Source organism: Paramisgurnus dabryanus, chromosome 17 (assembly GCF_030506205.2).
Source record: "Paramisgurnus dabryanus chromosome 17, PD_genome_1.1, whole genome shotgun sequence".
NCBI lineage: Eukaryota > Metazoa > Chordata > Actinopteri > Cypriniformes > Cobitidae > Paramisgurnus > Paramisgurnus dabryanus.
In genome coordinates this window covers 25916513-25941727 of record NC_133353.1, presented here as the reverse complement: position 1 = coordinate 25941727, position 25215 = coordinate 25916513, and the positions used below count along the sequence as shown (strand labels likewise).

General features: G+C 35.7%; 1 protein-coding gene across 1 annotated transcript in view; it reads left to right on the top strand.

The window, feature by feature from the left end:
- Positions 1-25215, top strand: part of impg1b (interphotoreceptor matrix proteoglycan 1b) — a 32135-nt gene that overhangs the window by 6004 nt on the left and 916 nt on the right. The window contains exons 3-17 of the mRNA XM_073812466.1: positions 115-281; positions 381-409; positions 791-819; positions 901-944; positions 1036-1185; positions 3448-3506; positions 3963-4144; positions 4222-4530; positions 4712-5517; positions 5877-5966; positions 11191-11410; positions 12745-12952; positions 19094-19279; positions 19386-19569; positions 23520-23603. Coding sequence (XP_073668567.1) covers positions 115-281; positions 381-409; positions 791-819; positions 901-944; positions 1036-1185; positions 3448-3506; positions 3963-4144; positions 4222-4530; positions 4712-5517; positions 5877-5966; positions 11191-11410; positions 12745-12952; positions 19094-19279; positions 19386-19569; positions 23520-23603 — 2747 coding nt within the window. The remainder of the gene's footprint in view (positions 1-114; positions 282-380; positions 410-790; positions 820-900; positions 945-1035; positions 1186-3447; positions 3507-3962; positions 4145-4221; positions 4531-4711; positions 5518-5876; positions 5967-11190; positions 11411-12744; positions 12953-19093; positions 19280-19385; positions 19570-23519; positions 23604-25215) is intronic.

The window sequence follows — 25215 nt, the reverse complement described above, 5'->3', positions numbered from 1 at the left end:
AGGCAATTCATTTTTAATATCTTGACATGTTTTAATATACTTGCTCTGTGGTCATTTTTCATATTCGAGCAGGTTTTATGGCATGCCCTAAATAGTTCTCATGATATTTATCAGTTTGTCAAGAAGCTGTGTGGGAGGCTTTCCGGATCTTTCTTGACAGAGTTCCTGACACCACGGAGTACCAACAGTGGGTGTACGCCTGTCAGAGAGACTCGCTTTGCATGGAAGATTTGGCCAGGAATTTTAGTAGCACACAGGAGCATCTTGACATGGTAGCCAGTGTGAGTATATACAAATGTGCCGCAAATATCATTTAATTTATTTAAAATTAAATACATTTTTATTTATGCAATTTTGAAAGAGATGTATTTAACTTACAGAGAGTGAATGCTCAAGCTGAACAGGAGAGGTAAGAATCCTAAAGATGATCCACTAGCTTTTTCCCCTCAGTATTACTGGTATGCATTTACTTTCTTCATTTAGGGCCTTAACCCCAGACCGTTCAAAATGAGGTCACCTGACTAATGGGAAATGAGAAAATCTCAGCCTGTCCTTTGAAAAACAAAGTTTGCTCATATTTAGTGGCCTAGCTAAGCATTGCTCTATGACCTGATCCACTTTAATAAGAGGGATCTGTGCCCAGACATATTACGCTTGGGTGTTAGAGCCACACAAACATACCCGGCCTTACATGCAAACAACCCCGCTTATCGGGGACAAAGAAATTTTATTGCATTTATCATTCCTGAATTGATTCATCTGTTCTCAACACGTTTTCAATTATTTTCAGGGCTCTCACACCTGCACCAGAAGAGAAATGTAAGTCCCCACCACTCAAATGGAAAAAATATTGGTTGATGTTATAAATATGTGACTGATTGATGACTTTTCATATGTTAGGTTCAAAGAGCCCCGCTGAGCCTTTCATCTCAGAATCTGACAGGGTAGGGTTTCAACCTCTCGCGTTTTAGAATGTGCATTTACCATACTGATGAAGTTTGAAGCAAATAAATTGACTAGTCTCTGATTTGATAGGAAACTGGAGCACCAGATGTTGTCACTCAGAGGCTGGTGGAGCATGTTGTCGAGTTTAGTGTGACTATAGTAGACCCCGTCTACAGTGTACTACTGAATGATCTGGGCAATCCTCAATATGAAGACTTCACTAACAATCTCCACAAGCAGGTTAGGGAAACTATGTGCAACAATAAAATAGTTTAACAATAATTCATATGAATAAGTCAGTAACAACATGTAAGCGGGCATGCACACCAAGGCATTTACGCGGGCAAACCAACATTTTTTTTTTCATAAAAGGAGCAGCTGGTGGGTTTTTGTCTACCTTTGGATGAAAAGCTCAGCTTGTCAATGTCATTTCTCACTTGGCCGTCCATTCAGTAGAGGAGGGATAAACATTAGAGATGGGCACGAGTACTCAATTGCTCGAGTACTCGAACGTGATATTAAAAATCGATCACGAAAATCATGTGGGTTTATTGTGGTTATGGTGCCATTTGGATGTCTGGTTAGCGTTACAACCACTTTTGGTAGTAAAGACTGGGCAGGGCTCAACATAAAGGACTGCCCGGTGGCCTGGCGCAAGTGTGAGAGACGTTCGGGCCGGTAAAAAGTATTTTGATACTTGCCCGATCAAGCCAGTGCTTCACGCTCAGTCACTAAAATATATTTTCATCAATGTATAGTATTTAACATCTTGGAAGTAGACATTTACTTGGGTAAAACACGACGAAAGAAACGAGCCTTAGCCTAAAGCAGAAAAGTTGGGAGCCTTTTTTCATTGGAACATGTCTGTTGTATATGTATACAATTATATTTGACTTTTTAATTATTATTTTTAAATATGTGACACTGATATTTTTTAATTGGGGCCAGTGAAAATTTTGGCAGGGAAAGTGAAAACCTGAACCACTATTATAAAAAATTATTTGCGTTGATCCCTGCAGGTTCTGAAGATATGTGTTTGACGTTGTGTTGAGCTACGCAGACCGTTTTAACTTTTAAAAGTTAAACTTTCTGTACATAACTTAGTTGAAAACTTAGTTGAAGTCTTGCATTTTGTGCAGATAAATGCATGTTGTATAATACATTTATGTTGTATAAAGGTTTAAAATTATGTAAAGTGCGTCATATAGAAAGCGCATCGGTTTGTGTTTATTAACCCTTTAGTTTCACTTCATCATGCAGCATACATATTCCTGTAAGAGGTTTCTGTAAAAAAAAAACATTTAATTCATTAATAATCTAGTCTGTGTTCATTGTTCTGTCAAAGTTTCTTAAAAATTAAGTTTGAGTGTTTTTAATAAAAATATTTTAATTTTCACCATGAGGTGTACACTCCGCCCCTTTAATTGCCCCGTCCCCAGTTTATACAGTACTTGTTCTTCAGACCTATGGCTAAATCAAAATGAGATAAATGCACATCCCTAATAAACATCACAACAACCAACCAGCGCATCATTTAGAGGCATGGTCTCCTATATGGTGCCCGTGGGTGTCTGCGAGTTGCCCGCCATAGCACATTCTACTAATAGCCCCAATTTTAACCCATTCCCCGCCAGCCTTTCCTTCCAGGAAAATTTTCTATACATATATCAAATGGATGAACAGACCCTCTGCTTTCAAACAAATGATAAACAAACAAACAAAATGGGGAAAAAAACAATTCTTTACGAATCTTTGTTTTCTTTGTTTATAAACTCTTAAATGGATATTTTTCTTTAAAAATACAAGATTTTTAACAAAAAGCTGAAATAATTGCATTTTTGTGAAGGAATTTTGTTAGAGGTCAGATTCAGAACGATTATCAAAACATACACGGAGTGTAAAATTAATAAATCATTCTTTGCTTCAGTTTTTTATAAATAAGGTAAGAGCCATCTAGTGGATAATCGTGGTATTACAGATTACCATAAAAACTCATCAGAAACACGTTTTTTTATGCAAATGTTTTTCTCTTAATTGATGAGATAACTTAAAATGTCACTTAAAATGGTATGGCACTTAAAATTATATGGCACTTCCTCTATGATTACGAGCCAAGAACCACTTTTAGTGCTATTTACCACCATTTGTTTTTAGAATGTATATAAAAAAGTAACCTTTCAAATTTTTTATCCATTTCATCCCTTGCTCACAAAAAGTTTAGAGACCCCTGATTTTAATCCTGAAAAACAAAGCAGAAGTATTATAGCAACCAAAGTGCTCAGCTTTAAAAAAGCTGGCAGTTGGCGTCCGCCTGCCGTTTTCAGCCACATTTAAAAGCTTTGGTGTGCACACCCCCTAAGTCATGTCATTTATATACCAACATGTCTGGTAATCCATAAACTGGTTGTATGTATGTTGACAACTGATTTATGTGATAATGGATGTATACATTTTCTTTATGAAATAATAATACAGTACATTAATTTTATTTCAAACTTGCAGATGCTGCATGTTTTTGACAAGCTTCCTGGGTTTAAAGGCATTCGAGTGCTGGGATTTCGGTAAGTTGATGGTGGAACTGTGGGATTCACTCAGATAAAGTCTTCAGTCTATTGAACTTGAAAATTGCATTTTTGGATGGGTAATTTTTTCTCACAGCCGTATTTTGGAGTAAGTAGCTAAACAAAAATATGTGGCAAATTGCATTCTGAAAGCTTGTGTTCCAATTACTGTACAATTATGTTCGGCTTCACTATAAACAGTGTTCTTAATGCTTTATGAAAGAACATCTGTGGTGTAAATTTATATCATTACAGGAAGAGTTTAGCAAAAAAAACGGAGTGTACATTTTTTTCTTTTTTTTTTTTCTTTTGTATATGCAAGGCAGATTTTATATATATATATATATATATATATATATACATACATATATATGGAATGAACAATTTTGTTAAGACATCAAAGTGTGAGCATGTCAGTGTGACAGCTCTTACAATTCCCTTTATCACACTGAGCAGAGCTGAAGGTGTAGCAGTGCACTTTGCTGTTGTGTTTGAGACGGATGGCATGAGAGTCGCAGGGGATGCAAGGTCAACTGATGATTCTGACACAATGGAGGTGCTAAAGGACATGGTGGCAACGGCACTAAGCAAAGCCACGTCGCTTCCTGTGGACGTGCTTTCCCTCACTTTTGATCCAGGTACACAAAATCAATACAAGATCAATATGAAGGCTCTATGCGGACTTCAGAAATCTAACCCTATCTGTTGTCTGTAGACTCAGCAATAGGAGAGGAACAGCAGAACACTGGATCCAGTACTCAAGCCAAATTACCTGGGGAAATTAGTACTCCATCGACAGAAGTAACCTCTGGAAGTACAACCACCTCCTTTGGAGATCTAGGCAATGATAGGACTCAAGCAAACTTGAATGAGGGAACAACAAGTGGCATTATACCGAAAGTACTCAATACATTGTCCCATGTGATCACATTGGCAACAATAACACCGCAGACAGCCAGGGAGCTTATAAGCAGCCCTAAACTTGAGAATAATCTAATCACTAAAGGCACTTTAGGGACAGAAGGTACATCTTTCAAATTTGTAGAAAGTCTTTGTACAAAAGTATTAGCTTCAAGTTCAAAAGAAAATCTGCTTCAAATTTATAACCTAAAGTAGACAGGCTTCAAATGACAGAATTAATTGAAAAGCATCGATAAATGTGAAATTACAAAGACACTCTATGTAACTGGTTCTTTCTTTTCAAGGATCTCCAAGAACCACAACAGAGGATTACTTATTAGAAATGGCTGAAGTCCAAGTGAATGCTGAAAAAGAAATTGCTGCCACAGCTGCATCCCTGGACTTCGGTTCTCTTGAAGTGGCAAAAGCATCTACTTCAAGTCGCCCTGAAATGGATATTGATATGACACCGGAGGCCTCTCCAGCAGAGGCAACATCATCAATTGTGCCATTCCTAACACCCACTGAGTGTCCTGAAGGTGCTTTCTTTCAAGAAGATGACACAATTGGAAACACAGAACTTAAAGGGACTCCTGCCAAAGGTTTTCCCTCATACACTTCCAATCCAATAGAAATCCCAGAGTCGGGCTCTCTGGGTGACCACATACAGCCTCCTTCAGAACTTATTACTCCAACTCTTCCTGCAGTAATTCCCTCAAGGCTAATGCCAACTGAAGAACTCATTTCACATGCGACCCCTGAGAATTTCCTGGATAAAGACGGACAGCCACTCTGGACTGTTTCACCTTCCCAACATGAAGTTGTTGCAAAAAATGACACAGACATAAAAGAGGATGTTGAACAGGCTGATAAGGAAGAGGAGATTCAGGAATCTGGGAGTGGGTTCTCCTCAGAGACTGATGAACATGAACAATCCTCGGCTCCTCCTCTAGACTTTGTTACCACTCCTTCTGTGATGGCTTCTTCTAACCAGGCAAAAGAGTTAGTGGTCTTCTTTAGCTTAAGTGTGACTAATATGATGTTTTCAGAAAATCTTTTCAACAAGAGCTCTCCCGAGTACAAATCGCTGGAGAACACTTTTCTTGAACTGGTAGGTAAACATGCTTTTGCCTTTAACTTTTTCTTGCTACATGCATTTTTATCCTCACTTTATTGTTAGCCTTTTATTTTTGCGTTGCTGTGCGAGACTGTCATCTGCCTTCAGGGAAACAGTGTGGCTCAAAAAGATACACATTTTTTCTGGGATTTGGGTGACTGGCTAAAAAATCTATTATATTTTGTCCTAGGATACTTTGTGAGTCTCTTAGATTTTTTCTTTGAAGTTTATTTTTCATTTAAGACCAAAAACCCATATCGAAGTTGGTTTTCAGTCGAAATGGAACCTTGTAAGGCAATTTCAAAATTTAATTTAGATTTTATCTTGTAAAACTGCTGTTTTTTTTCAACTAGAAGCAATTCTCTCAACCAAGTGACTCGCTGAACCCTGAGGCCTCTAGTCAACAGACTGTGAGAGAACAGAGGACATTAGCTTCAATACCGGTACATCTATAACCCCAGCTTGAAAAAGTATAATTAAATGCAATTCTTGGCACTAATCTTGGCACTAAATTATGCACTCTTTTCTAGTTACTTTCTACTGATCACAGTTCAGAATAGTAAAGTACTGCTTACTAACTAAAACCAACCACTTGACAAATTCACTTAACCACTGCACTGCTTTTGCAAAAAAGCTACTTATTTACTATCCACCCTCTATCACATAGTATTCGACAATAAGGAAAGCGAATGGCCTGTTGCCAGCGTAAACGATGTTGGGGCCGGTGAGGCACCGTCACAAAAGTTTATAATTTGCATGTGTTTTGAGGCCATGCCAATTTAAATATTTAATAAATGAAGGAGTGAAACAGATCTCAGCGTGCTACTTACATGCTGTTTGAAAAGTTTTGTGTGTACACACATCCGAAGCTAGCGGCAAGACAGCCCCATCTCAAGATAACGCATATATACACACAAATGGTTCAGACAGCGTGCAAATACTAAGTTTGCGTTTCCTTGCACTTGTACAGAAATATTTACACAAAATTATCTCAAAGTGCAGGGATTATCCTCATAAACATAGTAGTTTATGTCTTAAAGAGCACCTATTGTTCGATTCGATAAAATCGATAAAGTTTTTACATTTTATTTGATGTGTAAGTGTATTAGTACATGTTAACGATGTGCAAAGGATAAATTCCCCAAAGTAAACAATGACGCGAATTATCGTCTCCAGTGTAAATCTCTATTCTTGGACCACAACAAACACACAGATTATAGGCAAGTTTACTTCCTGGGATTGGTGATGTAGAAAGACCGACATTATCATAAATCCTCCCGCTTCTGACTTACAGCCTGTAAGTTAACTCCTGTAGCAACAGAATCTTTCAAACATGGTAAGGAGCACCACATTTCCTGCTGACGTCAAAGGTATTCAGGCCAATCAAAATGTACAGATTAGCTGGCCAATCAGGGACACAGAGCTTTTTTAAATCCGTGTGTTTCAGGACGATATTGAAATCTGGAGCTACAAAAATGTACGATATGTGGAAAATAATTTGTTTTTTAACCATAAACCACGTGAACACAAACAACAATGGACAAAGAAAAAAAAGCACTTTTTATTAAGGAATAATGAATATTTCATTTACACAGTGAAGACTATCTAGTATGGCTCTATATCTGATTTAATATATTTAATGCTTAAAACATTTTAGTACTGTAGATCAATCTGGAAAACTCCTTTTGGGGAGACAACATAACCCTGTGAGAAACTAGGCTTAGCCGGATGGGCCAGTTCTCATCTGACACATTACAGCTGCAATCCGTAACACAGTTGCAATTCGTAACCGAGGATAGTGACACAGTGTAACTGATTGCAGCTATAAATTGCAATGCTGTCACAGTACTACAGTATATTATAAAATGTAGTACTGTATATGTGGATCAGTACTGTATATGTGGTCAGATGTACTCGGGAAACCAAGGACGAGACAGGGAAACAAAATGCTATTAGCATAGAGGATACTCACATGTATAGCAATGTTTAAGCTATACAGTAAAATGTGTAAGTGCTTGGTTCCAGGTCATGCTAGCTATTGCGTCATAAGTAGGAGCTGAACTATGTAAATGCTTGGATAAAGAGATGGCTCTTTATTTTGGAATTAAACTGATTGAGTGTGTCGGAATCCCAAACATTGCTGGGAAGGTCATTCCACAGATTAGGGACTGGGTAGGACAATTTACCACCTTAAGATGTTTTAGATTTTTTAGGAAATAGAATTTATTATCAGAGAATAGAATTTTACAAGCTCCACAATTTTGTCCACAATGGACAAAAGTTTGAAACACAGAGCCTACCAAAATAAAATTCCCTCAGGGGATATGTTTTGATAAAACTGTCTCTCAGATACATAAATGTAAACTGCTTTTGTTGGTTATCTAGTCTGCAGTGTGACACACATCCGTGGATGTAATCAATCCTTAAATATTATTTAATAAGACTGTTACAAAAAAGAAGACGAAGCATGTTTTGTTGAATATGAAATTAGCAGCTTAATGAACAATTTATAATAAAAGCAATACAAAAGACAGCTGCTTTTGTGGCTTGTTTATGTACTGGCTCGATGCAATCTCTGAGATGCTGCTTTTACTTTGAAGATTCAAAGTAAAATTGCTCTACTACTGAATGATTCTGACTTGATCTCTGTTTATTTGTCTAAAATTATGTCTGTTTTCGGTGTACATCAGAATACTTATTATCCTCAGAATTTACATTACACAACTTAAAAGGTTAGCAAGACTTTTGTACCAGTTAAAACATCTACATGTTCTGTTCTATACTTCTATATTCTGTTCTATATTTAAGTTTAAAGTATGACTATATTTAAGTATAAAGTATGGAGTTTAAAGTATGACTTTTAAGAGACAAACCATTCCAAATATAGTTTTAAGTCGTAACCATCACAAAACATTTTGGCTTTTCAAATGAACCACTAAAATTCTGGTCAGACGCTACCATGAAAGTTAGCTGCAGGTCTAAGTTGAGGTGATAACGGGAAAAGTGCCCTTTGTGTGCTTCTTGGACAAACGGTGTATCAATGACTCGGAAAGTGTGGTGAACAGCTAGAAAAATAACAATTGATGATAATGAAACTTTTATTTTGTCATGAACGCACAGACTTTCATGCGACCGTGCAGAATGCCCATATGAGGCAGAGTTATACCGTGTCTATTGGTCATTATATTTCATTACGAAATTAAATTGATAATTTTTTATCAAAACACCAACTACATTGACTCATTTTATAATCCCAGTAGGATGTTATATAGACAAAAAAAAATATTTTATTTTGCGTGAGAAAGCTTGCGTTTTTACGCACACTTTTATGTCATTGGCTATAGCCTATGCCACTGCAGTTAAGGCTTATTGCACTATACAGTTAACAATTAATCGATTGATTGATTGTTAATTTAAACGATCATTGAATATGGGAAATTGCAGAAATTGACATCCCTATTTCGGTGCATCTCTTATCGCATCACACCACATGTATTATAATAGATTATAGTTTCATCTACGGATGCACCGATACCAGTATCGGGCCCGATACCAAGCTCATGTTTGTACTTATACTCGTAAAAATATCCCGAGATTCCCGATAACAAAAACTGGTACCTCACGTGACTTAACTGAATGTTCCAGTGCACACAGAGACATCAGCCGTAGCAGACACAATGTCAGCCTCAGCAGTGTGGAAATATTTCAAAATCAATGTCCTTGGTTTTGCCCTTTGGAGGTTATTGGACACTATAAAATTTGGGCTTTGGAAATTTGTGATGATAAGCACATAAGAATGATTTATTTTTTCATAATATGAGTTGAAGTTGTTAAAAATAAAGATGCTGATGTTCATTAGTCCTATTGTGTTGTTCTTAGAAAACTGCCACATAAAAAAGTAAATAGAAGTAAAAAAGTAAAAAAAACAGTACAACAGGCATCGGTATCGGCGAGTACCAGGGAAAAAATATCGGTACTTGTACTCGATCCTTAAAAAGTGGTATCGGTGCATCCCTAGTTTCATCGAATGCATGCTAGCTAACTTCCGGTCTGTATGTGTATCGGTCTGGTAAGTGACTAAACTAAGCTCTGGAACAAAAACCTTGACCAAAATAAAATGTTTGGTTTCCTAAAGATGGGGGAGAAAGTGAGCATGGATCACCACTGTGAAGAGAGGTTTGGCAGCTAGGATCCACAAAATCCGTTTGTTTATGTTGTTGCTGTTTGTTTATAGTTGTGTTATTCTCTTTCATTTAGAAAGATTTTTAAAACTATATTTGTACAGTTGTAGTTATTGCTATTGAAAATCGATATGTTACTGTTTTCTCTGAATTTTTTTTGTATTTAAGTGTAAGTCAGTACTACTCTACTGTATATACATATTCGTTTATACATTCTGTCCTGTGGTGGCAAACTAAGGTCACGACACTGGAATCAGTTAGACAGTAACATTGATTGGTACTGAGCTCTGAGTCCCAGCATGTCCTGTGGGAAAGAGTCACACCTGCTCTCCCCTGGCGTTTTGCCGAGAGGTGAGAGGTTGATCTTGAATGGCAGATCAGTTCTACCTCCTAATACTGATTACCTTTTGGTTTAAAGACATGAACTTGTTTAGTAAAGACGTCTTTATGCCAAGCCTACACTGTATGCTTGAATTTACTTTAAAAAGCGCTAGAGATGCATTTTGTGTAAATTATTCATGCTTTTATTCTACATAGCGTCCTCCATCTAACCTTGAGGCGGATATTATGAATATAAAGTCACCATATAGATTTTATATACTACATTGTTTTTACAGTATTACTGTGTGCCAACATAAAATTACTTTTTTTGAAATAGACATTTCATCTCTTTACCACTCCATGTTGTATAAATGTATATTTAATGGTGCTTGCTAGGCAAAAATCGGCATTGGTTATATTAAGGGTTAGGAATTTGAACAAAACAACTTTGGTATTAAACTTTGTCCCGTACAAATGATAGATCAAATAGCGCTGCTAAGGACAGGTGTGCTAGTACAGAAATCAAAATTAGACATGATATGTCATGAAAAGGATGAAAAAAAGCAACAATCTGGTAACCACATAATAACAACAGACAAAAGCCGCCATGAATATATTTGCAATGACAAGCAAGGCCATGCAAACTTGGCCTTGCCCGCAGAATGCAATTAAATTAGCCTATACAAAAAAAAACCTGTAAAGAAAATGAGCAGTTATGCTAAATGACATGCATGTCACGTTTGTGAGACAAATATTTTCAGAATATTAATATGTCAGATGTCTCTACAAATATATCAAGCTCTCTAAGTCTTCTGTCTTTCACTTGACTGCTGCAATCAGGCTCTTGAAATCTTGAGCAAAGATGGATGACTGAGCTGCTACGCCCTATTTCTCCCAAACAACCGCCTTTATCTCTTACTGGCCCTCCTCGGGAGGAGTGAAATGAGCATTGAAAAGGTTTTGCATATTGTAATAGGATGAGAGACAGACACCAGCAAAAAATCTTCCCGTCTCAGAACTCGAACTATCGACGAGAATTGCTATACAGTTGACAATCCCAGAAAGCTTTGCATCTAAGCTGCATTACATTTAGGCACCAAACCAGTCAGCGTTGAAAAAAGAAAAAGTCGTCACTTCATTCATTTTATTTTTATCTCTCACACAGCTCCTCCCATATCTACAGTCCAATCTGACTGGATTTAAGGAGCTTGAGATCCTGAACTTCAGGAATGGCAGTGTGGTGGTAAACAGCAAGATGAAATTAACTAAACCTGTTCCCTACAATGTTACGGAGAGGGTGCACTGCTTGCTGGAGGACTTCTGCAATGCCGCGTCTACGAAGCTGGATATGAAACTTGACTCCAATTCGGTGGATGTGGGAGTAGGTAGGGATGGCCACTGATTACAAGCTCTCCAATTACGAACATTACATAATAGTAGTAATTTACATTAATGAGATCATCATGCCCGTGTTGAGTCGGTAGGTTTTTTTCACTTGCTCTTGCTAGCCTGTTCCATTTAACGTGTTCTCCGAATGCTTAAGAGGAGCCTCGCCTAGCCTCTGAAGGAAGTGACTTATAAGGACTAGTCCTTCCAAGGAAGCATCCTTGACATTGAGAAACGGCCCAAGAGTTTTGTTTACTTCCTGTCTCCTAAGATACCTTTAACGTCTTGTCCCACAATTATATGCTTGGGCATGCACAGGGAATGTGATTGGTTGAGCCTGGTCGAGTAATAATAAAATGGCGACCAAGAAAGCATCTGGAGCACAAATTTAGTTACATTTTCACTGTTTACACCATTTTTTAGCCAAAAAATTAGTATTGTAGTTTTCAAATATGTCATTAGTAGGGGTGGCACGGTTCACAAAACCCTCGGTTCGGTTCGTATCACGGTTCTATGGTCACGGTTCTCGGTTTAGTACGGTTCTTGTTGTTATTTTTTTCTTTTCTTTTTAACACTTCAGAAATGTATTATCTTATCAATGTATTAATTATCCATAATTTAGGATACAGTATTAAAAAAAGGTATATCATGTAATCATGCACAAACTGAATTTGACTTTAAGCACATTATTGGGACCATCTCTGAGGAAAGCCAGGTGAGATTTTGATACAGCAAGAGGAAAGACATTAATGATTTCAACATGCTTTTCATTTATTTAGCAAAAAAGAGAATGTGTATTGCCATCTACATTAATTTTATGTGCATTTTTAGCACACAAAGATAACTTGCATTTATTAAAATGCCAACTTCAGTGTAGCTCTTAGATTTATCACTGAGAGGCTGCTTAAATACTGCAGAGGGTATATGTGGACGAGAGAGAAACATAACTTTAAGACCTGTAATATTTAAATCTGTCTCTTTTGTCCACTTTTGACCACTTCTGTCCTGATTGCTTTGAGGGACAATTTCTGAAATAAGATTGCGCACCTTTCACACTCTAGCAAAATGAAACGGTTCGGATTTTTTTCATGAACCGTGCCACCCCTAGTCATTAGTTATCACAAAGATAGTCTCTGTTTATATTTCGAACAGAATTCCGTTCCGCTTCCTATGATGGCTGTTTGAATGCATTTCCTAAAGCTGCCTTCATGCCACCAAAGTCATTGCCTTATAACTATAAGGCAGCAAGGCAGCTGCCTAAGCTTTCGGACGCAGCCTCTATCTGGCCTTATGTATTTAAAAAACAATTAGTGTTCATTTTTTTCGCCAGCAGATGATGCAGATCCATGTAAATTTATGGCATGTAACGAATTCTCCCGCTGCGTGGTGAACACGCTAAGCATGGAGGCAGAGTGTCTCTGTGATCCGGGCTACAGCACGGTGGACGGCCTTCCCTGCACCAGCATATGTGACCTGCAACCAGAATACTGTCTGAATGGAGGGCAGTGTGAAATCATACCAGGGCATGGAGCTACCTGCAGGTATGTTAACATCACCTCTTAATGGTGATATCACAGTCTATCGTACGACATTTTTAAAACCAGACAGGACACGGCTAAAGCCTTAGCCCGTTAATTCAATGGCTTTATGGCTGCACGATTCTTGCTAAAATGTCAATCACGTTTTTTCTCCATGGGAAATGAGATTACGATTCTCTCAAACGATTCTCTTTTTTTTTCAACAAAAATTTGTATTGTTAAATGTTAACTGTTAAACATAAACAATAGAATGTTGACATTAATTAATAAAAATACTTAAAATAAATAGCACTTTTGTACAATCAAACTGGTCAACCCAGGGCTCGCAGATTGTTTCAGGTATTTTCATGATAATAAAGAATATTTTAAAGGAGCATTTCACCGGTAGAAACATTAATCTTTATTGAAAGTGGATCATATTTGCAGTCGAAATGTAACATACATTTAGAATTTGGTGCCTATTTTACAGAGAAAAGGGGTGTTTGTAGTCTCACTCCCTCAACAAAGACATTGCACTTCCTTCTTTCAATGATGCAAAATGATGATTTTTACATCATTGAAAGAAGGAAGTGCAACACTGAAATCTGTATTTCTCCTGTCTCAGCGGCAACTGAGGAAATGATGCATGACCATTCAAAAACATGACTGGGGTTCTAACTATACAAAGCTTAATGCAAATGGGTGAAGTGTCCCTTTAAATGATTGTGTTTGAAGAGTGTTGCTTTTCTAAAAATGCACGTTATAAACGAGTCAAACTTTTAGTGATTATAGATTGATAAGGACTTCCTACTGATCACGGAGCCGTAGTACATGCACAAGCTGTGCATGAAACACTGAATCGGAGCCTTACGATTCAGAATCGATTTTAGACGGGTCTTTTTAATGGGAGCGCGATGCATCGATGCACATCCCTATAGTTTTTGGAAGCCCGAAATGAATGCAAGTAGCCCGAATAAAAAATACTTTTAAAGGTGAAGCGGAGGGTTTTCTCGAATTTTAGAAAAGAACCGCCTTCTCCACTTTTTTAAAAAATGCAATTGCGCAACACTCCTGATTGACAACTAGGAGGACCAATTGTCTTGATGATCCACCTGTAAAAAGAAAATCCTCCGCAATACCTTTAATGTAGACAAAACATCTATTAAAACACACAAAAAAACATAAAATTACAATCATCAGTACAAATATTTGCTTCGAGTCAAGCTAGGGGGGCGTGTTTTCCACAACCAGTCACCTCAGCTTCACCCACGTCCCACCTTTTTACCTATTTTCGGATATCCGTGAGTGATGCGCGGTGACGCGTGGCCAAGATGGTGACAGCAGGCACCGCCTACTTTAAGCTTCAAAAACGATCTTCAGAAACCTATGGGTGACGTGACGGATACTATGTCCATCTTTTTTACAGTCTATGGGTCAACCTTAAAACATGAAACCTTTACACTAAACGATACAGAGGCCGTTTCTCAATCCAAAGGCTGCAGCCTTCGGGAGGTCTCATTTCTAAGCTGCACACGTCATCATATATTATAATCATCATATATAATATTTAGAATATTACCAATTATGAAGTTCACTATTATTCTTAGTTAAGTGTAAATTGTTGTAATGTTTATGACTTGTGAATGTAATGCTTAGTTAAGTTATACCAGGCTTGACAACATATCCATATCTACAAAGGAATAGTTCACCCAAAAATCATCATCATCATCGTCTCATCCTCATGTTGTTCTAAACCTGTATGAATTTATTTTTCTGATGAACACAAAAAAAGATATTTTGATAAATGATGGTAAGCACACAGTTGATGGTACCCATTGAATTCTATTGTTTTTTGTTTTTCCTACTATAGAAATCAATGGTTACAAGCAGCTGTGTGCTTACCATCATTAACTCTTTCCCCGCCATTGACGAGATATCTCGTCAATTAAGAGAAAACGCTTACCCGTCAATGATGAGATTTTCCGTCTTTCCGCAATACCGCTATTATCCACCGCAACTTTTTAAACCCAGAAGTATTGCCCTATGGCAAGCGGCTGCATGTCCGTGTCTGTTTTAAAGATCGCTCTGAATGGGATCTCTATGAAAAGTCTGTCACAAAAATGGAATTATCTCTGCTTTTTGCTCAAAATGTGGTGTTTTTGCAGAAACCTACCCATATTCAAAAGCTGATTGCAAAAGAACCACTGAAGGTAGGATGAAACGTTTTTTTTTTTTGTTTGAAAGCAGAGGATCTGTTCTTTCATTTGGTATATTGTATGTTTATATATTTAAAGAAGAACATTTTCTGGAAGGCATTTAACTTTGGTGAAAATCATGAAAAACGCTGGCGCTGGCTGGCAACTTTTTTAAAAACGCTGGCTGTGAAAGAGTTAACCAAAATATCTTCTTTTATGTTCATCAGAAAAAATAAATTAATACAGGTTTAGAACAACATGAGATTGAGAAAATGATGACAGAATTTTTATATTTGGGTGAACTATCCCTTTAACATAAGTACAAAACAAAGCAAATATGTATCTAACGTTAGTCTTAAGGCGGGCGTACACGGTGCGATTTTTGCTGTCGTAGAAGCTCGCATGCGATTTTTTTTCTCGGGAGCAAATCGTTCATGCTCGTATGGTCGCAGCTCGCACCGTGTGAGAGGAATTACTATGAAGGTATATTTGGTGCAAAACAACTGCACACCTGTGACAGTGGAATTTGTATTTGTAGAGATTATCCACAAATGTGTATCAGTAAACTTGAAGTCACAAAGGACGAGATGCAAACCTGTAGATTTTTTTTCTTTCCCTCAAATACAACACAACAGTTACACATTCACAAATCCTTCAGTGCAGCTGCACAAATCCCATTTTACAAATCACAGATTAAGAAACTCACAAGTTCACATTTTTTGCTACAATTGCTGCAGTAAATATGGTGCATAACCTACTTGAACGCCTGCATCAAATAATGTGAAGTCACACACAAATTTTGTACATTCGCAATGTACGTTGTTATAGCCTTAGCTTGTTCTGAAATGATGAGAATATTTAAATGACTAAAAATGTAGGCTATCTCTGAAACTTTATTTAAATAATGATTAATTTGTTTTCATACTATATTTGTATTGCTATGTATTAATTTACATAGGCCTACTGTGAAAATGCCCTATATTAATTATATTATTTTGTGCAGTTACAGGAGCACAAATGCTGCGTGCTCACTTTTACTTCAAGACACCGCATTTACCGAGGCTCCGTGTACATTTGCACTATACAATGCAAACAAGCCTAGACAATGTGCTTTATATTAAATTAAATGATTTTCGTTTTATAAATTAATATTTGCTGTAGATGTTTTGTCTTAATAATTTAATCATAAAGTGAAACACGTGTTACGTTAGCTTACCTTGCGTTTTTACCTCATTGCTCCTCATTCTGCATTTACAAATAAATAAATAGGCCCACTGAATTTGTTTTTTTTAAACGGTCATATTTATAAAAAAGCAACAATATATGTAAGATTAATAATAGCAATATAGATATTTACTTGGCACTACAATCATTATAAAACCGCATATGCGCTAGCACGAACAACCACTGCCGAGAAATTCCTTCACCGCCACAGCACTACACCTATATTGCAATTTCGGAATGCATAAACAGAAATACAAAAGAACAGAAATTCCTGGCTGTTTTCTGCACTCAAGCCGATATCTTTGCCGTATTCTTCTTGTTTTATTTATTGTACATTCTGCCACTCACAGGTGCGAAAATGCTTACGTCAGAATTCCTCAAGTCGTACAGTAAAATCTTGTCGTGTGTGACTGCGTAAGAATTATTTCCGCATAAACTCACTCGTGTCGTGTGCGAGACCTCACGACATTCCGACCGTCAGAATTCGCACCGTGTACGCCCAGCTTTACAGAAATATTTTACAAATGGATCACTGCTTCGTTACTTTGCACGCACAGGATTGTGGGATATGCTGCGAAAGACCATGACGCTTTTAAAAAAGACAGATAAACCATCTGAGTCCATGATGGGAGCCTAACATTATTTTGGGACAGGTGTTTTTTAACACGTAACGTTAGAGTATCCTGCAAAGCGTGGGCTTTCCCTACTATACAAGAAAACGGCGCGTAACAGCAACAGCTAAAGATCAAAATACACAGTACCTTTATTTTTAATACTTCTGCGATTCCCCTCCGGATGTCATTGTGTTCACGGTTTTCATTGTGGGAGATATCGTACAGTACGAGGCAGTCAATCTCTTTATCTCTCTCTCTTTCTCTCTCTCTAGTTTCTGTTGTTATTGTTCAATTTAAATTAACAGCGGAACTTCGGCTGAATGAAATTTGGTGTGGGCGGGGCTAACAGATACTTGATGTGCTTACCTTTTAAATGAGAAAAAATATTTTAAAGTTAAAGATACAATTACAACTATAATCTATGTATATTAAAATCTAAATTTAATATTTGTTTATTCATATTTATATATTTAGTAAGCCGTAGTGTGGGCAGGGCTAGACACATTATTATTATTGCTTACTCTTTAAAGGGAGGTTAAAAAATTTTAAGTTGAAGATGCAAAAACAAGGACAACCTATAGACCAATTTCGTGTTTGTAAACAGAGATGACGGTTTTTGTGGGCGGAGCCAAACTGGTTGCAGAAAGTGACTGCTCCGCAGTAGGGTTGTGAAGTGTTTTAGCATTAAACCGTGATTTTTATGGATCCGGTGTTCTGTCGAAGTCTGATTCCCCTGTGTTTCCATTTAGTGCACTGTTTCTTATAGCGTTTTAATCAGGTTACGTTTATTTTTTAGATAGATAAAAAGTTTAAATGGCTTGGCTACTGATATGCATTTATGTAATGTATATGTATTGTTCTTTTTTGCTAAATCAATTATTTTTACAGTCTGAATCGCTAAGGTACATATAAAAGCAATACTATCATGTATTATATATAATAGCGTTTATTAAATATTTCATAATTTTCCTGTTTTCTATTATTTCTTCCTTATATTTATCTTACGTGTTTGTTCTAAAACTATTATAAAAGTATTATGTTTAAACATACATTAAAAAGGCCTGTTTATTAGGATATAAGGAAATAAAAAGAAATAATAGAAAACGAAAAAATTATGAAATGTTTAAAAAAAATTGTGATATTATTGCTTTTTCAGTTTAAAAAAAAACATTTATTCTGAATCAATTATAATTGTAACGTGATAAAAACGCTATGAGAGACACATGGAGGGAACAGACTTTGACAGAACACCAGACATCTTCTCTACTTATTTTCTATTCTAATTATTAAAAGATTTCCAGATGATTTCCTCGCTCCATTCTGTCCGTTTAAGGGCTTATTGTAATCATAAACACCTACGTTTATCTTCAAATGATGTCTTCGACGATGGTATTCTATAAAAATGAAAGCCATCTTTTTTGGCATTCTTATTCTGACACTTAAAAGCACAACAGGACATTTTCTAGTGAGTTATCTTGCTCTTTTCACTCGTGTCTAATTCATTTCCACTGTTTTTCTGCAACCGCATTGTGCGCAGCTTGCAGTGACATAACTGTGACGTCTACTCAAAAATTGGTATATTAGGATCTAAATATATTATTTGTTTATTTTTATTTATTTAGTGTGGGCACGGATAAACACATGAATAAAATATTATAGCTTACCCTTTAAAGAGAGGTTAATTATTTTGAAGTTAAAGATAAAGTAACAAGGACAAACTATAAATATATTATTAATTTAAATATATTCACAAAACTAAAATCTTCAATATATTTAGAAGAGTTTGGTTCCAAAACGAGATAACTAAGGGTTTTTATTTTTTGTCAGAACATGTTTATTATTATGTTATCATGTGTTATTGTGTTTTATTGTGCTACTTAGCTGTATATTTTTATGAAGGCTTAAATAATAAAAACAACAACTGCAGTTTGATTGATATCAATTGGAATGCACAATCATTTTGGAACCAAACAATATATCCATCACTAGCTACTTGGACTTTAAAGATTTCTTAACTTTCTACAAGTATAAAAATAACAGCTTTAAAATTATTTTTCCATGTTTTTATAGGCTACCATTAGACACCTGTACAATTATGTGATCCTAACCTTTTCTTTCTTCCCCACTTTTAGATGTCATATCGGTCAGTACTGGCACTATCATGGAGAACGCTGCAATGAGATGGTGTCAGTGCCAGTTGACCCTCTTCTTTTCATAGCCTGCCTGGTGGGAAGCCTCTCAGTGGTTTGTGCTGTGATAGGCATCTTGATTTTCATTAACAAGAAATGTATACGGACCAGAAAGACCATGTCACTTGTGTAAGAAGGGCTTTTTATACTTTTCCTTTACTTTAGATTTGGATTTGCAGTGGTGTGGGTTGTTTTAAACACAAAGGTGTTAAGACTTGATCTCTTTGCATTATAGGCATTCACAATCACCATTCTCCTTTGGCAATACTTTGAGAATAAATCCAGTTTTTGAGAATGATGATGGGGTCTTAACACATGTGTCGAGCATCCTCTGTCCAATGAGCTCTGACTCAGGCTCCTTACATCACTCAGGCCAAGGCACATTTCGATCACTTGAAAGTATACAGCTTAGTATCGAGGTAAAGTGTACAGCCAAGATCTGTACTAACATCCATATCAGCTTCTGATCAAATCATACCTATGTCCTTTATTGTGGACTTTAGGGAGTATACAGACTAACTTTTACTTCTAATTTCACAGTGGTTTTATTTGTTATGCTAACATAGTCAAGCCTGGTTATACAGCACAGTTGGACACTTAAAGGCGGGGTGAATGATTTTTGAAAAACACTTTGGAAAAAGGAGTCGGGCCGAGTACCAAAACACACTTGTAGCCAATCAGCAGTAAGGGGGGTGTCTACTGACTGACATCGTTGCCAGGGTTGTGTATGTGTGGGGCGGGGCTATCAAAAGAAGGTCCAGATTCTATTGGGGTAGGGGTGTGTTTGTTAAGGTGATTTCAAATGTAAACATTGGCTTTAATAGATCATGCAACCTGCCTTTAAGACACTTTTTGGACACTTGGCCACTTTCAAATGTGTTTCCATTAGATAAAAAAGTGAAACCATGCAGCATTTGTTTTAAATAAAGCACATGCACATTTTGCATGCAAAATATTTTACAAATAAACATTTAAAGAATTCAGATTATAAAACAGTAGATTTTATCTACTGTAAATGGACAGTATCTGAATAGGGACAAACCCATCTGATGGATTATAAATTAATCCATGCTGGGTTGTTGCAACCCATGCTTGAGTCAAATATAAACATTTTCTGGGTTAATTTAACTCAGTGGTTGGGTTTGTCCCTTTTTGACCCATCCATTTTTGAAAATAACCCAACATTTATTTAGAGTGCGGTTTATTTAATAATGCATGTTATTTGACTGACAAATGTAGAGAATGAGGGCAAATATCTTGAAGTCAGCAAAATTACAAGGAAGGGCTGCAAAACGATTAATTGTGACTAATCGTTTCCAGAATAAAGTGTTTTGTTTAGATCATATATGTTTGTGTACTGTGTAAAATAATTATCTATATAAAAATACACATAGATGCAAGTATATATTTAATTAATGTTTATATACCGTATGTCTATATACATTTTTATATTTAAATATAATTTATATAATTATAAATACTTATATATTTATATATTTATACATGCATGTGTGTGTATTTATAAATACATTATTATTATACACAGTCACACATATATATTATGTAAATAAAAACGTTTATTCTGCAAACGATTAGTGGCGATTAATCGTTTTGCAGCCCTATGATAAAGTAAGGCCTAAAAATGGTTATAATAATGCAAAGAACAGGTCAATTCTGTAAATTCAGAAAAAGAGAGTGTCTTGCATGTATTTTGTGAATGTGAGTCTCTTTTATCATAAATGGTTTTGACGCGTGTGCAGCAGGCACTTATTTTGACAAAACACATGATGCATATGGTTAACATGATGCAACAAACACATATTTTGACACCCTTGGAAGAGCAGTCATGAGACGCCACTGCTAAACAGTGCTAACTGTTAATATTTATTTGAAGAGGCTGCTTTTTTGCTTTACAAAAGAAATTACACAGTTGTAAAACTGTTGTGCTTTTGGATGCATGTTCACCCAAAATAAATACAATTTCATTGTTTAGTAATTGGTTAATTGTGATTTTCACGACCTCTACACTACATTTGTCGTCTTCTAAAGTTATACAATAGTTTTGTCTGAGACCACAATAAAAAATTTATTACAGACTTTTAAGTTTGGGGTAAACTGTTCCTATAAAACGCTAAAAGCTGCAACTTGAGCAGATAGGACTTAACCTGTTAGAGACCCGCATGGTTTTAAAACGAACATCTGAGTTGATATTTGATAACATACAAATCAAGGAAGTACCACTTTATCCTAATTTCATACGTTTTTTTTAAAGTCATTGAAGAAATTTTAAAGGGAACTCATGGTGAGTTAGCCATCCAGGTTATCAGTAAAGTCACTGGTCTACAAGAAGAAAACCTTGGAAATGAAAGTAGATAAAAATTTCCAGAATTGTGCTAGTAATAAAGGTAAATTAAGTCTTGAGATTTAAAGGCATAGTTCACCCAAAAATGACAATTTTGCATCATTTTCTCATCCTCATGTTGGTCTGAACCAGTATGAATTGTTTTTTCTGATAAACACAAAAGGAGATATTTTGATAAATGATGGTAAGCACACAGCTTATTGAAACTGACTTCCATAGTAGGAAAAACAAATATGGAATTATCAACTATGTGCTTACCATCATTTATCAAAATATCTGCTTCATCATTTATCACAATACTTCCATATTTGTTTTCCCAATATGGAAGTCAATGGTTACAACAGCTTTATTTATTATAATATCTTGTGTTTATTAAAATAAAAAAATAACTAAGGGTGAATAAATGAGGGTGAGTAAATAATGACATAATTTTCTATCCCTTTAATTGGCTCCAGTTTCCAAGACACAGCTTCAGGTCAAAATTGCATCAAAAATAATTATATTATATATAATTATTAATATATATATATATATATTAATTATACATGCGTGTGTGTGTATTTATATATACATAATTATTATACACAGTCACACATATATATTATGTAAACAAAAACTTTTATTCTGCAAATGATTAGTCGCGATTAACCGTTTTGCAGCCCTATGATAAAGTAAGGCCTAAAAAATTTTTTATATTAATGCAAAGAACAGGAAAAATCTGTAAATTCAGCAAAAACATTATATACTTTTGATGAATCAGCTGATTGTTGAGTTTGTTCTATATGAAGAAGAAACTAAAGACTTAAGACACAACAAAACATACAGTACAATCCTGTAGTATAATAGATTTTTTTTAATAAAAGAGCATTTTAGAGCCATGGTTTCCTTTGAGAATTTCCAGGGGGCTTTAAAAGTAATTGAAATGGGTAAACTGCAGTGGCGACTGGTGACTTCTTTTATTATATATTAGATATTAAATATTTTGATAAATAATGGTAAGAACAGCGGATTGTAACCATTGACTTCCATAGTAGGAAAAACAAATACGATGGAATTCAATGGGTACCATACTGTAAACTGTGTGCTTACCATTATTTATTAAAATATCTTCTTCTTCATTTATCACAATACGTCCATAATATTTTCAGCTTCAGGTCAAAATTGCATTAAAGTAATTCATTTTCTGCGATTATGCCCCATATATTTTCGGCAAAATTTGATATACCAATAAAAAGGGTGGCACACCAATCATTCAATTTTTTTTCTTTTTTATTGATACCAATAAAATAACTTTATGTAAAATTGTCATGTAAATGACAATTTTACAAACCACCAAATGTAATTATTTACAGATCTGGCCAAGACATACTCTGCAATAAAATACCAATAAGTTACAGTTAGGTAATAATATTTAATCTCAAATGAAAGATAAATGAACTTTCATATGGTACACCTTTTTCTTTGTTCTTCCGTACATTGTGGAGAAGTTGTGAGGCATCATCATCATCAGGCACCTTGTTTGTGTATAAATCTTTTTGTGAAATATCTTGAAAACTTTAGCCAACCAGCACCTTTAACACCTGTTTTTAGTTTTATCTAATCAAAATATTTAATTCACACATTTTATCAGAACGGTTGATCATTTCCCAAATTTTGTAGACCAAGTTAATTGGAATGCAAACTTATAAATGTCTGTAATGGTTATAAACAAACAAGCATAATGACAATGAAAAAGGCATTATTTTCCTAAGACGATACTACTTGTAGAAATAATTGGCTGTATGGGCTTTGCATCTCATTTAGATCAGTGCATCTGTAGTTGTCCAAACTAATGATATTATGAATGATAATCAGTAAAAATGTTCCTGCACCAGATGTTTTCTTCTTCAAAGTAGGCCTATTGACAGTCTGCATTACCATTTAGGGCCAAACCCCTCTCTGCTTTGCTTGGCATGTCAACACTGAAAATTGTTCAAGATTGATGGCACTCTTTTATTCCCTTCCCAGATCCCCAGACAACTCTACAGCGGAAGATCAGAAAAGTTAGCATCAGAAATGCTTGACTTCCATCAGTGTGTTACATATAATGAGGTAAGATGGCTAATTCCTGACAGCGTGCAATACGTGTGACTTTGGAGAAAGCTGCTTGGGTAAAAACAAGCAATTTGATGAGTTGATCGAAAAGTAAATAATCAAGACAGCTTGATTTATCCTGTCAAGATGATTAATCTTTCCCATCAACACCTCAGCCTGTACCATCCGTTGGTACTGGACACCCCCGCGGTGTGGGGACGGCCCAATCCTTGTCTGTTATGAACACCGTATTATTATTTAGAGAGATTTTACTCCATAGAGGCAGCATTAAAGCATCAAATTAAAAGTTGTAATAGCTAAAATATTACCCCATCAATCTGATCGCATCTCACACTTACGATTTTGTCACCTTGTATTTGGCAACTATTGTAAAGTGATTAACACCAGTAAATGTATGTTTTCATAAAAATGTGACTAAAATATTGTTTGTGAACGTAATCCTCTTCTCTGTTGTCCTCCAGTAGATGGTTCAAGTATGCAGGTCATAAGCTTTATAGGCTATACAACATAAAGACATTGGCTGTGTTTTAAAACCACTAAGCTGACTCATTAAGTGACCGGTCTAATGATGTGTTACCCAATATAATGTTGTTTTGCAGACACAGTCGATTTTGACACTAGCATGGTGCACAATGAAGAACATCCTTTTTTATATATTGTAAAATAGGAGAGAGCGGGGCACAATCTAACGCTTTTTGGTTTTGCTCAATCATTCAAAAAATATTTTTGTTTGATTAATTATATTTTTATACAAGCAACACACACATCTCTGCTACAAATGAACATTTGAAGTTTGTTTCTAGTACTTACCATTCTTGGACAATTACACCAAACGTGACACAAGTGCAAATGTTACAACTTACCCCATAGGTGGGGTTATTGTAACAGGCAGGGGGTTAGTTGTAACACTTACTAAAAATTAAGTTTACAGGCAAATATTTCAATACTGTTTTGTCTATATATCTAAAGTGGATATTGTTTATATATCTGTCTATAATAGACAGGTATTCACACTGTATTCATTCATCCAGCCCTTTTCTAACAATAGTTCAATTATAAATGGATACAAATGTCTAAATATGTGAGAAAAAGCAGCACAATTATGACACTTTTTTTTATATATGACCCAGTCTGTAATAACCAAACTACAGTTTCAATATCAAATTCTGAGATAATGAGTATCAAAGTCTGATTTTAGCCATTCATTTCATTATGATTTCAATCTTTGACGTGACCTTATTCAATCAATATTAAAGATATGAACAAAAATAAATTTGACAAAATTTTTGATAAGACAGGCACATTTATATTGTCAGCAGCCAGAAATCATTCGTGTGTAGCCTATTTAAAACAACGGCGAGAATTACGCTAACGTTAGCGGTTTTTTATATCGTAAGAGTGCTGAGGGGTTAGTTGTAACACAGCATTACGATTAACCCCGCTGGGTAAAAATATTTTCAAGCCCACCAATAAAGTTGCTAAGAGCTGCAGACATATTTCAAAACAGTTCAACAAGACACTGATTAATATGACATAGCATTGGATTTGGTATCTTACACACCCAACTTAGAAACCGAAAAAAAAACATATGATGAAAAAATTTACTTAC